This window comes from Mytilus trossulus, chromosome 1 (genome assembly GCF_036588685.1).
Source record: "Mytilus trossulus isolate FHL-02 chromosome 1, PNRI_Mtr1.1.1.hap1, whole genome shotgun sequence".
Lineage (NCBI taxonomy): Eukaryota > Metazoa > Mollusca > Bivalvia > Mytilida > Mytilidae > Mytilus > Mytilus trossulus.
Genome location: NC_086373.1, coordinates 110,092,154 through 110,106,761, shown reverse-complemented (window position 1 = coordinate 110,106,761; position 14,608 = coordinate 110,092,154). Strand labels below are relative to the sequence as shown.

General features: G+C 31.0%; 1 protein-coding gene across 1 annotated transcript; it reads left to right on the top strand.

The window, feature by feature from the left end:
* Positions 1–4,448: 4,448 nt before the first annotated feature.
* On the top strand, positions 4,449–13,882 carry LOC134697380 (peroxisomal sarcosine oxidase-like). The gene is made up of 8 exons (XM_063559639.1): positions 4,449–5,035; positions 5,441–5,592; positions 6,123–6,336; positions 6,861–7,043; positions 9,190–9,339; positions 9,742–9,891; positions 10,174–10,249; positions 11,833–13,882. The coding sequence occupies exons 1-8, from the start codon at positions 4,913–4,915 to the stop codon at positions 11,871–11,873; spliced, it is 1,089 nt and encodes a 362-aa protein (XP_063415709.1). The 5' UTR covers positions 4,449–4,912; the 3' UTR covers positions 11,874–13,882.
* Positions 13,883–14,608: the final 726 nt, after the last annotated feature.

The following is a 14,608-nucleotide window of genomic DNA, read 5'->3' as shown; positions in this document are numbered from 1 at the left end:
ACGAAAAAGTGTTGAACGTAATTGTAGTTTAAAAAAAACCGATATGAATTATATTTAGGGGGCATTTACATAAACAGCAACAGTTGTTTGCGGTGTTCAAAACTAAGAGATATATATTGTAATAAAACAAAAACAAGAGAGAAAACATAAACGTTCCCCAATGGCATCGATAACAAATTAGAAAACCCTAGTGCGTCCGAATGATAAGTATGTCTTGCTATGATTATATCACTCATCTTACCAATGAAGACTCCGTCAAGAACCAAACATTGATCATCATGCTCACTAAATTTAAAGAACATGTTATTTATCTGGTGTCCTAAGATCAAAGACTGTGTGCGCATGTTTTCTCACAGCTGGAACTTAAAAAACAAAAAGCAACATCTTAAACATAGACATGAACAAAAACTTGCTTAGAAAATTCAATATTTTGCTTTATAAACACTAACATTTTGGGTTTAAAATCAAGTATTTTTGAAGGAGAAGCAATTTATGTTTCTTTAAGTCCAGTAATAAGTTTCAACTTGTGTGTTCATTAATACTTGGTTCTAAAAACATGATATAACTTGTTAAATAAGATACAGATATTCTGTAACAATCAGCAAAGTTATGTTTACTTATGCATACTTTTGTTTATTATTTATTGCTACTATAGGTCATGGATTCAAATTATCACCAGTGGTTGGAAAAGTTCTTGGAGAAATGGCAATGGGAAAAGAACCTTCTTATGATTTATCACCTTGTCAAATTGATAGATTCTTTTCTAGATCCAAAATATAATTTGTTGAACACTTGTGTACCTTCACTCGAAATAATCAGTATTGCACTTGTTATAAATCATGTATCAAGAAACATATATTATAATATATAACATATATTATAAAACAACATTAATTTATATCGTTTGACATACTGCAGTAATTAATGAATCATGTAAAACTGTACTTTCAAATTACATATTAATAGAGCAGAATTAATGTATAGATACAGTGCATACACAGATATATAGCTTAGACTTAAGGATGTACTTAGGTGAAATTTTAGAAATAAAGAAATTTAAAATTAATACTATAAGTTGAAAGCTCACCAGTTAAGGAACAACATAAGCTAAACATATTGATAGGTTATGGAGATCCTTTATGAGATATTTCAGTTCTGAAAAATGGCAGGAAAAGGCAGATTCGGGCGTTTACGTTGCATTTGCATTGTAGGTTTTATTGGTGTCTTACATCGAAAGAAAATAAATTAAGAATATAATTAAATTTTGTAAAATGAACTTTATAAGCTATTGAATTTTTTATGACAAGAAAAATGATGTTATGGTCCAAAATATTTTACCCTGGATTGTTTGAAAAGAAGCCAAGCAGTCCGAACATCTGACACAAATTTTCAAAACCTCACCTTAGTACATCCTTAATATTATATCCCATGTTCATTGCTATGATATATATTCATGGTTTCAACAAAAACATTTGATCATTATAAAGCTTATTAATATACTTCCGTTTATGCATACCCTTTTACCCCTTTGTATAAGTAAGAGAGAATGATAATCCTTTTCTTCATGATCAAGTACGAGCGTTAGACGTTTATATATCAAATGGATGCAAGGCCATTACACGTTTTCAAATGCACAGGTTGGTCTGTACTCAGAGTAGTTTTTGAGGTGGAAATACAGCCATGTTTGTCCATTTGTTATGATGACGTTGTGTCAAGTGTACTATTGTTTGTCTGTTTGTCTTTTTTAATTTTTAGCCATGACGTTGTCAGTTTATTTTCGATTTATGGGTTTGACTGTCACTCTGGTATCTTTTTTTCCTCTTTTTTTTTTTTTTTTTTTAAATCTATACGAATATTTGATTTACACCTAATTTTATTTCACAGCCAATTTCTGGTACGGCTTTTTAAATCAAAACCTATTTCATTATATTAGGGGAATGCTCAAAATGGATGCCATTTAATAGTTTTAGAAATATTTTAAACATAATTTCCTATTTGTTTTTAAATTATTTTATCGAAATATTTGAAATAACTTTATTACTGCTGGTCCAGTAAACAGAATTGGGGAAAACTAAAGATTCATGTGATTTTGATTTAAAACTTCTTTCTTATTGTTTTGCATTGCTGTTTGTATTTTTCAATTTTTTAGTAATTCAAAGCTATTAATATTTTAATAATAGCATTACATGTAACAATTGTACTGCACCAGTAAACTTCAATTCATTTTGATTTTTATTGTTTCTTTCACAGTTCAACTTTTAGTCAGTTTCACTCATTGTGATAACGCCTTTCAAACTGATCAATATGCTTCGGGGCAGTTGTAACTCATTTATAGTAATTCTTTGTTTTGAACTGTAAAAAGACTCAAATGGTAGGATAATACCTTACTAAGAACATATTTACATTCATTCTTCACACTTAAGAGACATCAAATCCTGCAATTTTGTAGATCGAGAGCACTTTGCTATATTCTAAACTCTGAAGAAACCATTGTCTAGTGTCATATATGACAGCATCGATAATACAAGTCGATTAATTCGTGTACCAAACACGATTTTCGTAAGCACGCCATAGTGTTGTCGATATAATGGAATTGAACGCGACTGTCATACAGGTGAGAGGTTCAGCTAGCTATAAAACAAGGTTTAATTCACTACTTTCTTGGTTAGGAAAAACCTGTTCCAATTCAGGAATATTACAGTTTTGTTCCGTTCGTTTGATGTGTTTTAGCTTTTTGATAAGGGACTTTTGAATTTTCGATAGAGTACAGTAGTTTTGTTATTTTTTTTTCTTACATTACATTCAATTACAATCTCTTTCATTAGTTTGGAAAGTCAGAGGTTTAAAACATCGAAGAAATCAAAAGAAATCCATACACAACTGTTAAAATAAAAGGTTAATGTTATTGTATTTTTAAATTCTGACTTGCAATACTTTATAAGATATATTTAAATGAGGAAAGTGTGTAATATATTTTCGCCCTTTATTTTATCGTTACATAATTTAATCGTCAGTCGTACTAAATAAGTAGCCAAGTATCTTTGACGAGTTAGTATGCATTTATGTTTATACTGTACTGTTTCGTGCTGTAGCATTATATTTGCCTGGGTTTGAGATATTGTTTTATTGATATAACTGTGTTCCTATCTGATTTCATCGGTATAGATTGCTGCATATTATTTCATGGTACCACAGTGAAGCTATTTTATCGGTTTTTGGTTGGTTCAAAAAAGGAAATTTGTTTCTGTGTAGTGATTATTAAAGGTTATCGTTCTCTTCATGCATCGGTGTTGTTTTTGTTGTACTTACGATTCTAATTGCCACCTTGGTTTCTTCTCTCTTTTATTTGTAAAAATTTTCAATAAACCTATAAATGTATGGGCATGAAATATCTGTTTTTTTCCAAATCTAACAATGAAAACTATCCTTCATAACTTTCTCTTATATGTTGTCGTTTTAAAATTTTATAACAATTTCTTGTCATTATCATAACGCATTATATATTTGACAAACCTAATATCTAAATATCAATATACATGTTAGACAAACCACAACTGCAAACAAGGCTCATGGCTTGGGTCAAACATATGATAATTTGACGGCGTTTAACCCATTATTGTTTGATTTCAACCATTTCTCCCATTCAATATCTAGCAGTGCACAAGCAAAACAAAAATCAACGTTATAATCAATAAAACAGTTGAACTATTGATGCAAAATTCAACTTTAGATCATGCAGGTCGAACCCCTTTTCTACCATAAATGGCTGTTTTCTCGGGGTCTGAGTTATGATATATTTATCAATGATATAGTTGTTGTGTCAGCAAAATCACAAACATACTGAACTACCAGGAAAACTCAAAACGGAAAGTCCCTAATTAAATGACAAAATCAAATGATAAAACACATCAAACGAATGGATAATAATATTTGTTTTTCGTTCATTTTTTAATTCACATAAAGCCGTTAGTTTTCTCGATTGAATTGTTTTACATTGTCATATCGGGGCCTTTTATAGCTGACTATGCGGTATGGGCTTTGCTCATTGTTGAAGGCCACATGGGGACCTATAGTTGTTAATGTCTGTGTCATTTTGGTCTCTTGTGGATAGTTGTCTCATTGGCAGTCATACCACATCTTCTTTTTAATAATAACTGTCATATTCCTGTATTGGTACAGGCATTTACAAATGTAGAAAATGGTGGATTGAATCTGGTTTTATAGCGCTAAACCTGTTACCTTTATGACAGTTGCATCGAATTTCGTTATTTTTACAGCGATGTTATTAAAACGATGTTAGAAATAAGAAAAAAAGAAATACGATGAGTCTATATCTAAATCATGATGATCAACACGACACGGTATAGGGTTAGGTATGAATGTACCAAATATCTTTGTAAACAAGATATAAATAAGAAAAGTGATTGGTTTCTGTGATTTGTTTGTATATCAGATGGAGTTTCTGTTTTGAAAGCCTCTTTTGTAAGACAAAATAATAAACATGGAATTTAAAGATTTGAAGTCCTCAAAATTCGTCACATCTTTCTACGGGATTGTATTGCAGTTTTGATAACATCCAAATTGACCAGTAAAACCCTTCGGATCTTAAGTGTGTGTCATTTAGAAGACAACAAATATTTTTTTCTTTTAACATCACTTTAAAATACTGCATTTCTTTTATTACGAAGTGCAAAACAAAATGCTATCATTTTCTGTTATGACAAACTATTCTCTATGATACAGCGACCTTAGAGGTCAAATAACAATCGTTTAATAAACGATTACACAAAGATAAAACTGTTTTATCAGACAGTATATGTTAATATCGTTTATTTTTAGCGACTACCTGTGTGAGCTCGGGCTTATTACTTACACACGTATTTATTGTGTAGTTGTATGTCAATATTACTAAATGAACACTAAAATGAACAGAGACTATACTTATGATGTAATTGTTGTCGGTGCTGGAATAGAAGGGTCAGCAACCGCATACCAGTTAGCCAAGAAAGGTAAATCTGCATTACTACTAGAACAGGTAAATGAATATCAATAAACGTATAATTATAGATGTTGGATAAACGTTAATAAACAGTGACACAAAACACAGGTCAAGACAATGTATCACAAGCTAACCAAGACGGGAGAATAGAACTCTCTATGAATAACTACACATTTGAGTACTACTGCATATTGACTGGCATATTGACCGGGGACTGTCTTAAGACATATACTTAAAATATGTTTAAAAGGACATTCATATAGTAAGATAATATCTTAATGAAAGACATTAAAAAAAAGTGGTTCATATACAGACAACAAATTAGATCAAACATATAACATAAGCCCATTCAAAACTTTATATTCTTTTTCGCAAATTTAAAAACAAAAGCTGAAAAAAATATTCATTGACAATAATTAAAAATATTATGTTTTCTTACAGTTTCCTATTCCACATAATCGTGGAAGTTCACATGGCCAGACACGAATCACAAGGAAAGCTTATGGTGTGTATAAACACTATGCCGTTATGATGGAGGAAGCTTATAACTCTTGGAATCTCCTGGAAAAAGAAACTAACACTACACTGTATTAGTATGTGTTAATATTATTTATAGAATATGTTTCAATATTTTTGCACATCTTTCATTCTACTGTGTAGCTGTCTAATTGACGTAAACAAATACAATCATGTCACTTACAAGTATAAACAATATGAAAGAATCTAAGATTTTACCTTTTGAAAAAAAGATAAATGAACTCATCATAGATACCAGGACTAAGCGTGTTAAAACAACACGTTCAACATTTCCTGCGCCCAAAGCGATATCTTCATCAGCTACTACTAAAGCTGAATATTTGAAAGCAGAGGATGAGAAGAACCGAAACAGTTGAAGAGTTGAACTTATGATAAAGTCAACGTCTTTATAATTCATCTCAGGATGTAAACTTTATTTAAAACCTTTTCAATGTAATCTAATAAAATCATAGATACCAGGATTGAAATTACATATTTGCGACAGACGCGCGTCTTGTCTACAAAAGACTCGTCAGTGACACTCGAATCCAATGAGAGGAAATAATAGGTAAGACACAATTTTTACATGACTTATTTATGTTTAAAGTGAGACTGGAATGCTATGCGCTGGAAAAAGAGAAAATACATTCATTAACGGGACTATAGAATTCTCAAAGACAAATGGAATACCAGTAGAAGTTACAGACGAAGAGGATGTAGGAAAAATATATCCCACGATGACATTTCCAAAGAATTATGTGTTTGTTTTAGATAAATGTGCTGGGATACTCCTAGCTGATAAGGGACTACGAGCTTTCCAGGTAGGTCAATGGAATTAGTGTTAAGAATAAGTATCAAGAAACTACAAATAAAAAAAACACATCTGTAGACAGTAAAACCAAATAGGGACTAATTAAGCACTTAGAGAACATAAGTGGTACAACAAGTACAATGCATGGTATACATATGTAAATAATTATCAAAAGTACCAGGATTATAATTTTATACGTCAGACGCGCGTTTCGTCTACATAAGACTCATCAGTGACGCTCAGATCAAAAGAGTTAAAAAAGCCAAATAAATACAAAGTTGAAGAGCATTGAGGACCCAAAATTCCACAAAGTTGTGCCAAATACGTCTAAGGTAAATACGTAAAAATACATCTTGATAATTTTTATTCATTATTCATATTAAACTGTACTTACCTGTTAATACAGTTTATCAGAATGAATTATTCATTTTTTTTCAATTATCGTTCGAAAGTATGACTTAATTAGAATATAAAAATAATTATAAAGATCATAGGACAGTTTTCAATCGTACACATTGTTTATATTTCATTTAGGATATATTCCGAAAAAATGGCGGAATATTGAAGGACAACGAGGTAGTAACTAATATTACTCCTGGTTCAGTAATTACTGTACAGACGTCTAAAGGCCAGTATACATGTAAAAGTATTATCCTAACTGTCGGACCATGGGCAAAACAACTCTTACCAACGTTAGGGATACACATACCTCTGAAGGTTTGTATAAAAAAGGAGATGTGGTATGATCGCCAATCATGCAACTCGCCACCAGAGACCAAAATGACACAATATTTAACAATTATTGGTCAATTATAAGACAATATTTCGTAGGAAACATATTTAGAGAGTTCTTACTTGCTCGGACCCCAGGTTCTAGGTTGCGCAAAGTCTAGACATATACTATATCATATCTTAAAGTATAGTAGATACCAAAGACTTGCAATGTTCACAATCATACACCTAAATGGAGTTATTTTCTTTCAGTACGGTAGGCCATTTTATTGAAGAAGCAACCTGGACGGTACAAAGTGTCAATGCAATGAAATGTTGTCCAAGGCATACAATAATGACCTGTAAAATGTCATTAATGAAAAAAAAAAATTTATTTATTTGATAGTTATTGTAAAAAGTCAATTAACACAACTACCGAACTTTGCGGAAACTTGAAACTGAAAGTCTTAGGCAAAATGGGAAAATCAAAAGCTGAAACACATCAGACGAATTGATTACAACTGTTATATTTCTGACATGGTACAGGCATTTTATTAACCGTTTGTAGTTAATGAAAATTTGGATTTTACTTCTCAGTTTTTATTTTTAATAGTTTTTAGGCAGACACAACTCTGTTTATTAAACTAAAAAAACAGAGAAATGTGTTTAAAAATAAGTTTTGATATTGTATCGTTAAAATGGAGAGACATTATGCGAGATAGATTTGATAATGCAAAATTTTTCATTACAACGCAAATTATTTAACATTCGTATGAAGGATATGTTAAAACTAAAATTTACAATCGTATTCATTCAACCTGTATTGAAGATCCTTGATGAGACTGTCATTAAAGTGAGAGGGTAAGCGCTATAGAACCATGTTTAATCCACCATTTTCTACATTTGAAAATGCCTATACCAAGTCAGGAATATGACAGTTCTTGTCCATTCGTTTTTGATGCGTTTTGTTATTTGATTTTGCCATGTGATTATGGACTTTCCGAATTGATTTTCCTCTAAGTTCAGTATTTTTGTGATTTTTCTTTTCACCTTACCATTATGTCCTCTCTGTCTGTCAATTCTTGATTATTTACATTTATATAAATATTACTCTATTATATGACCAAATGATCTCAAATTCTAAAGAGGATCATCGACGTCCTTTAAAATGATGGGAGGTTAAAATATTTTATCCGGATTCTTAATTTATGACAAAAATTTTAAAATATGCATATCGGGTTGTTGTCGCTTTGACACATTTTCCATTTCCATCGTGAATTTAATTATATATTACATAAATTTATAAACTGATTGCATTATTATCGAAAAATATTATCCATTGATGTAATGACGAGTAATATGTAATGGGTGTGCTTCAGTTTCTAATTATTGAACAGTCTATATTCATAATATAAAATGAAGATACGGTATAAATGCCAATGGGACAACTGTCCACAAGAACCCAATTGACGCAGAAATTAACCACTATAGGTCACCGTACGTCACTTAACAATGAGCGAAGCACATACCGCATATTCAGCTATAAATGATCTTTATGATATTCCTATCGACATCAATGCACTACATTAACAATGTAACGTCAACCAATCGAACTCCAAAAAAAAACGACATTAAAACATCGATCTAGAACTTAACAGTGTGAAAAAAAATAAGATCAACATTACTGATTTCCATAAGATCAGTTTTCCTTGCAAGGATATATATATATAAATAAATTTACTATTTCATTGGTTCTTACCTAAATTTGGAAGTTATTTGTTTTAGAATTTGACAGTAGTTGAACCTTAGATAATTAGCATCAATACTGCTTCACGAATTATTTTTTTTTTTTTAAAATACAGTTCTGTTCTTCTTAATCGAAATAATTATTGCCATTAGGGTTCTAAATGTAAGCAAGAGTTACTTAACCTGACACGTTACCTGATCGTAAATCGATTTCTATAATAATAACGGTAAATCTTTATTTTTTCTGTCCAATATTTGTAGGACCAAAAATTATATGATCTTACAGGCAGATATACATTAAACAAATCAGCATTGGTCAAAGTGTTTCGTTATTCATTTAAAAAAAAAATCATCTTATAATTTCTTAAATGAAATTTGTTGTTATTCATAGTCAATTGATTTTCAGCCAATAAGAATAAGCGTATGCTACTGGAAAGAGAAAAATCCAGGAGAATACGGATTGGGCAAATTTCCAACTTTTTATGAGAGTGAAGCTGTTGATGGAAAATACAGTGTGTACGGCTTTCCTAGTATGGAATATCCTGGCTATGTTAAGGTAATTATAAAATTGGAAAAAAATATATGATTGAAGTATAGTTAAATGTTTAATTGTCATCTTGAAACCTCGGGTGTTTCATAAAATTTAAATCTGCAATTTTGATAAGGTAAGAAATACGGAGGCAATTAATACATACACAACAAAGTTAAAGCAACACAATATCCAACATAACTCAAGAAAGGTATACCCAACAATTTTATTTTAAAAGTTGTAAAATAAACAGCTTGTTGGTGACATAGTTTTCTTTACAAAAGAAGTAAACTTTAAGTAAAAGCAGCTGTCTTTAACTTGAATATTACGAACACTAGACTACACAGCGCATTGTAATTCTATTTGTATATTTTCTTTATGAAAAAAGTATATACTATAAACATTGTTTTTTATTTTGTTTTGTTTTAGATGTGTCTAGGATGGGGTCCTGATGTCGACCCAGACAACAGAGATTTTGTTAATGAAGAATGGGTAATTTCCAGAATCAAGAAATATGTTACTGACCATTTTCCAAATCTCCATTCAGAACCAAGCATAGTCGAACCATGCATATACACGGTAATATTTTAATAAGCACTTTGTATTCCTCAGAGCCAAAGAAATGACGAATTATCTCTTTTATATTTTATTTATTTCTGTTTTCAACTAACAATTAAATGCTATGATAACTCATTATCAATGTTATAGCAAACACATATCTAGAGTGTTCAATATTCATTTGGAATAATTTAAAACATCAAGTCGAACGTCATTCCAGATATTATTGCACATGTCATGTGACTGATTATGAAATATTCGACTTAATAGTACTCCAATATTGTATTATAGTTTTTATTTCAGATGGTACCTGATGAAGATTTTGTATTAGACAAACATCCAAAGTGGTCAAATGTAATCATTGGAGCAGGATTTTCTGGTATGTTGACAATAAGCGATAATGAGAGCGAAATCATTAAGGTAAAGCGTCACCTCCTAAAAAAATATATTCCGCCATGTGTATTCACACTATGTCAAAATGCTACAATCGTGAATAGGACGCAATCGATAAAACTGCATATCAGACGAATTTACTTGTATTCAAAGATATAAGATCACAAAATATGTCTAGAGAGAGGCTATAGGTCAACCAATTCGAGATGGTGATCACAAAACTTATGCCATGTCGACTTTTGTCGTTCTTTCTTCTAACTCTGTTGTCACAAATTATATGTAAAGGTAAAATAAGTAACGATCTCTAAGAAAAATTTAGAACAGGACGTTCATTATATTAAGTTGTCAAAAAATCCAAAGCTTAAACACAACTTATGATAGAAAACAGCTGTCATAACTTGGTACTGGCATTTCCCTGTTAATGAAGTCCGTATTGTATGAAGAAACATGAGTGTAACGTATTAAATGAGATATTAGTCCTAGTTTTTTGTTTGAAGAGGATGGAGGCCATCAATGAAATGTGGGTTACTGAGTGACAGAATGTCATCAATATATCTGAAATTGGATATATCGATGTAGCCGAAAGAAATAAAATTCCAGTGTTCTGCCCGGCATTGCTTTGTATGTGTTTGTTTATTCAAACATAAAAAAAATGAGGATGAAGGTTGATTTATTCCATCTTAAGCTACCATTGAAATTTTGCGTCAATGATCTTGTATATTGATGGTCATATTATCAAATTGTTTTTTTTTATCTTCAGTTATCAACAGCTTTGCATGTTGCTTTTTAGTAATAATTTTTTTAAATTTAGTGATTTTTAAGAATGAGACCTATTTTGGAAATGAGGTGAACTATACCATAGGGACATTCAAAACACACAACTCGAGAATAAAATGGTAACACTATTGCAAAAAACTACGAAGAACATATAGACAAAAAAGATTGAGTAACACGAAACCAAAATATAGTGCTTAACTAAGTACTTCGGACGAGTGAGTAGTTCCTGCATCATATGGTCAACCGTCGTGTTTCGCTTTAAAAAACAAATCGGCTGATCAGTTACAATGTCCGAAAAGAGGGAGAGATGTGGTTAGGACAGTAGAAACATATCCGTCGTCATCTGTGAAGCAGCTTTTCGGGAGGAGTCATATTGGAATATGTTTTTGTTTAAGGATAGAGTATTTAGAACGACCATGGGTTTCAGATTCTTCATTCTACATTGCTAATGATTAACACATCAAACAAATGTACAACAACTTTCATATTCCCGAATTGGTAAAGACATTTTCTTATGTCTAAAATGGTGGCTAAAACCGGGTTTTAACAAATTCAATCAATCCACCATTTTCTACATTTGAAAATGCATGTGCCAAGTCCGGAATTTGACAAATGTTTGATGTATTTTATCATTTGATTTTGCCATTTGATTAGGGACTTTCGGTTTTGAATTTTCCTCGGTGTTTAGTATTTTTGTGATTTCACTTTTTATAGCTAGCTAACCCTCTCACGTGTTACAGTCGTAGTAAATTCTATTATTTCACTTTATATACTACAATTTTTACATTTCAGGACATGGCTTTAAACTTGCGCCAGTTGTCGGTAAACTTTGAGCAGATTTAGCCCTTGGAGAGACCCTATCGTACGATATAAGTCCGTGTAGATTAAATCGTTTTATCTTTCAATCTAAAATGTAACTTAGAGTTAAAAAATAAAATACATTTGATTCATAATGATATTAAGATATAACACTGACTATCTATTAACTTGAAAATTTAATTGCATTATAAAGTGTATTTGTTCTCACTTTATTTATATCATTCTCTGGTCGTTTTTCGTATTTTGTATTATGTATTATATTTTATTTTATGAAGACCTCTATATTTATATATATTATATATCTCTTGTAAAAATTCTTATATTGGTGCATGTAAAATTATGTGTATGTATCTTATAAGCTGTATTGCTTTCGGAATATAGTATTATTATTAAGAAATACTTTTTGAGACAATATCAAGTTAATGTTTCAATTAACAGTTCTAAGACGGTTGCAATGGGCAAAAGGTGATTTCATTTCATGTGAGACAATTATGTTTTTCAGTGAGATATATTTTTCAGTTAGTGAATGTTAAAAGATTTCGCAACATATCGACACAATACAGGATGCGAAAGTCCTGAAATTCAATTACATTGCACGCACAAATAAACAAACATTTTGAAATAATAATAATTTCCAATCACCTAAAATTTTTCGACATTTGCAATGCAGCACCCTTAGCTGTAATAATAAATAACTGAATGACCTGGCCGTCATATAGTTCGTGAGCATGGATTCCCTACATACATTACATTTATACATAATAGTCGAATGAGTAATTAAATTACAAGAATGGTCTCAAATTGACTAATTTTATTATTAATTTAACAAACTATCAAACTGGACTTTTCTGATTTAAAAGATTACGTATGTCTAAAAAGTATTGGCAATATACTGTAAATAAAGACACCTCGTCACAACATCCCGGTTATTGTGGTCTAAATATAGCTACATATTTACTGATGAATAAATAATGTTAAAAGTAAAAGTAATGAAATAACACTCATTAGAATAAGAAAAAAAATTTAATCGATCCTTTTTTTTTAATGGAAATTACTTAAAAGTTAAGTACAATAATTAAACATTTACGGAATTTGTTAGAAGGACAGTTCAAAGGACAGAAACAGATTTTAATGAACAAGATTGCATAATCTGATATCAATTTTCATACATATAATCAAACTATTCAATGCATAGTAATAAAAACTTCAATAATACATAGAAATTAACAGGAATCTAAACACACTGGACACTACACCATACCACAGAAACCACCAACACCTGACCTTTCCAAAACAATACAGACGTACACACAACGAAAAATAACACACGGTCAAGAAAGATAGCCAGAGTTGGTACATAACAGGAAATGGTTAAGCCAGTTTAAAGATCGGACACCTGCGCTTTACCTATGAATATACGTGAGATGCCATTAATAAAACTCGTGACTTCAACTCAATTTCGTACTTTTGTCTACCTTTTTTAAAATGTTTTTGTTTCGAGCGTACCGGATGAGTGACGTGTATGAGGAAAACATTTTAAAACTAAAATATATATTTGTATCCATCCTCAGCATGTAATGTTTTATTTACTGATGTGGTATAAGTACCAATTATACATACATCTATCTACCAGATATGAAATGACCATATGTAAAACCCATACCGTTAAGTTAGCCATTAAAAGCTTCGACATTTTACAAAACAATTAGACGAGAAAACCAACGACCTTACATAGGATACAACAATGAATTAAAAGTCAATTAAATCTACGTTGTTGTTCTACACTTTTCTATGGATATTGAAAAAATAAAATTGAAATGGTTATCAAAGGAAGATTTTGGATAGTTTTCCAACTCAACTAAGACTTCTTTCACACCATAAATATTTCTTTATTGTTTGAAACATCATTCGATTTATTGTTAATTGTTTTTCCATTGACGATTATACGACCCTTTTCCTTTCGTAATGTAAAAAAAGGATAACAACTGTTCGTTGTTATTCTTATCTATTGATTTCTGGCTTGAAACAGACGCATCTGATGTTTATAGATTTGACTTATTTTGAACTGTTACATCGCTGTATGAGGCGAATGGAGGATTATGCGTACACATTCTAAGAAAGCCATATTATGTATGTGACTGTCCTAAGTAAAAAGCCTATTATTCAGTGGTTGTCGTTGTTTGTTGTCAACCAAATCACCTTTTGGTGTTTTTTTCTCGTTTAAATTGTTTTTCATACAGTTATGTGAGTACCTTTATAGCTCATTATACGGCATATGTTTTGCTCATTAGTGAAGGTTCTACAGTAAATTATAGTTGCAATAGTTCGCGTCATGTGGACTCTGAAGGATAGTTGTCTCATTTGCAACCACATCACATATACTTTAATATATATTCATACAATGTACATTTTATATGGCGGGAAAGGCATTTTTGTCGAGCTATCGACTTTTGTCGAAAAAGCGAGACTAAGCGATCCTACATTCCGTCGTCGTTGGTGTCGTCGTCGTCGGCGGCGGCGTCCACAAATATATTCACCCTGCGGTTAAAGTTTTTGAAATTTTAATAACTTTGTTAAACTATACTGGATTACTTCCAAACGTGGACAGAAGCTTGTTTATGATCATAAGATAGTATCCAGAAGTAAATTTTATAAAAATAAAATTCCATTTTTCCCGTATTTTACTTATAAATGGACTTAGTTTTTCTGCGGGGAAACATTACATTCACTCAATTGGTTGACAACAATT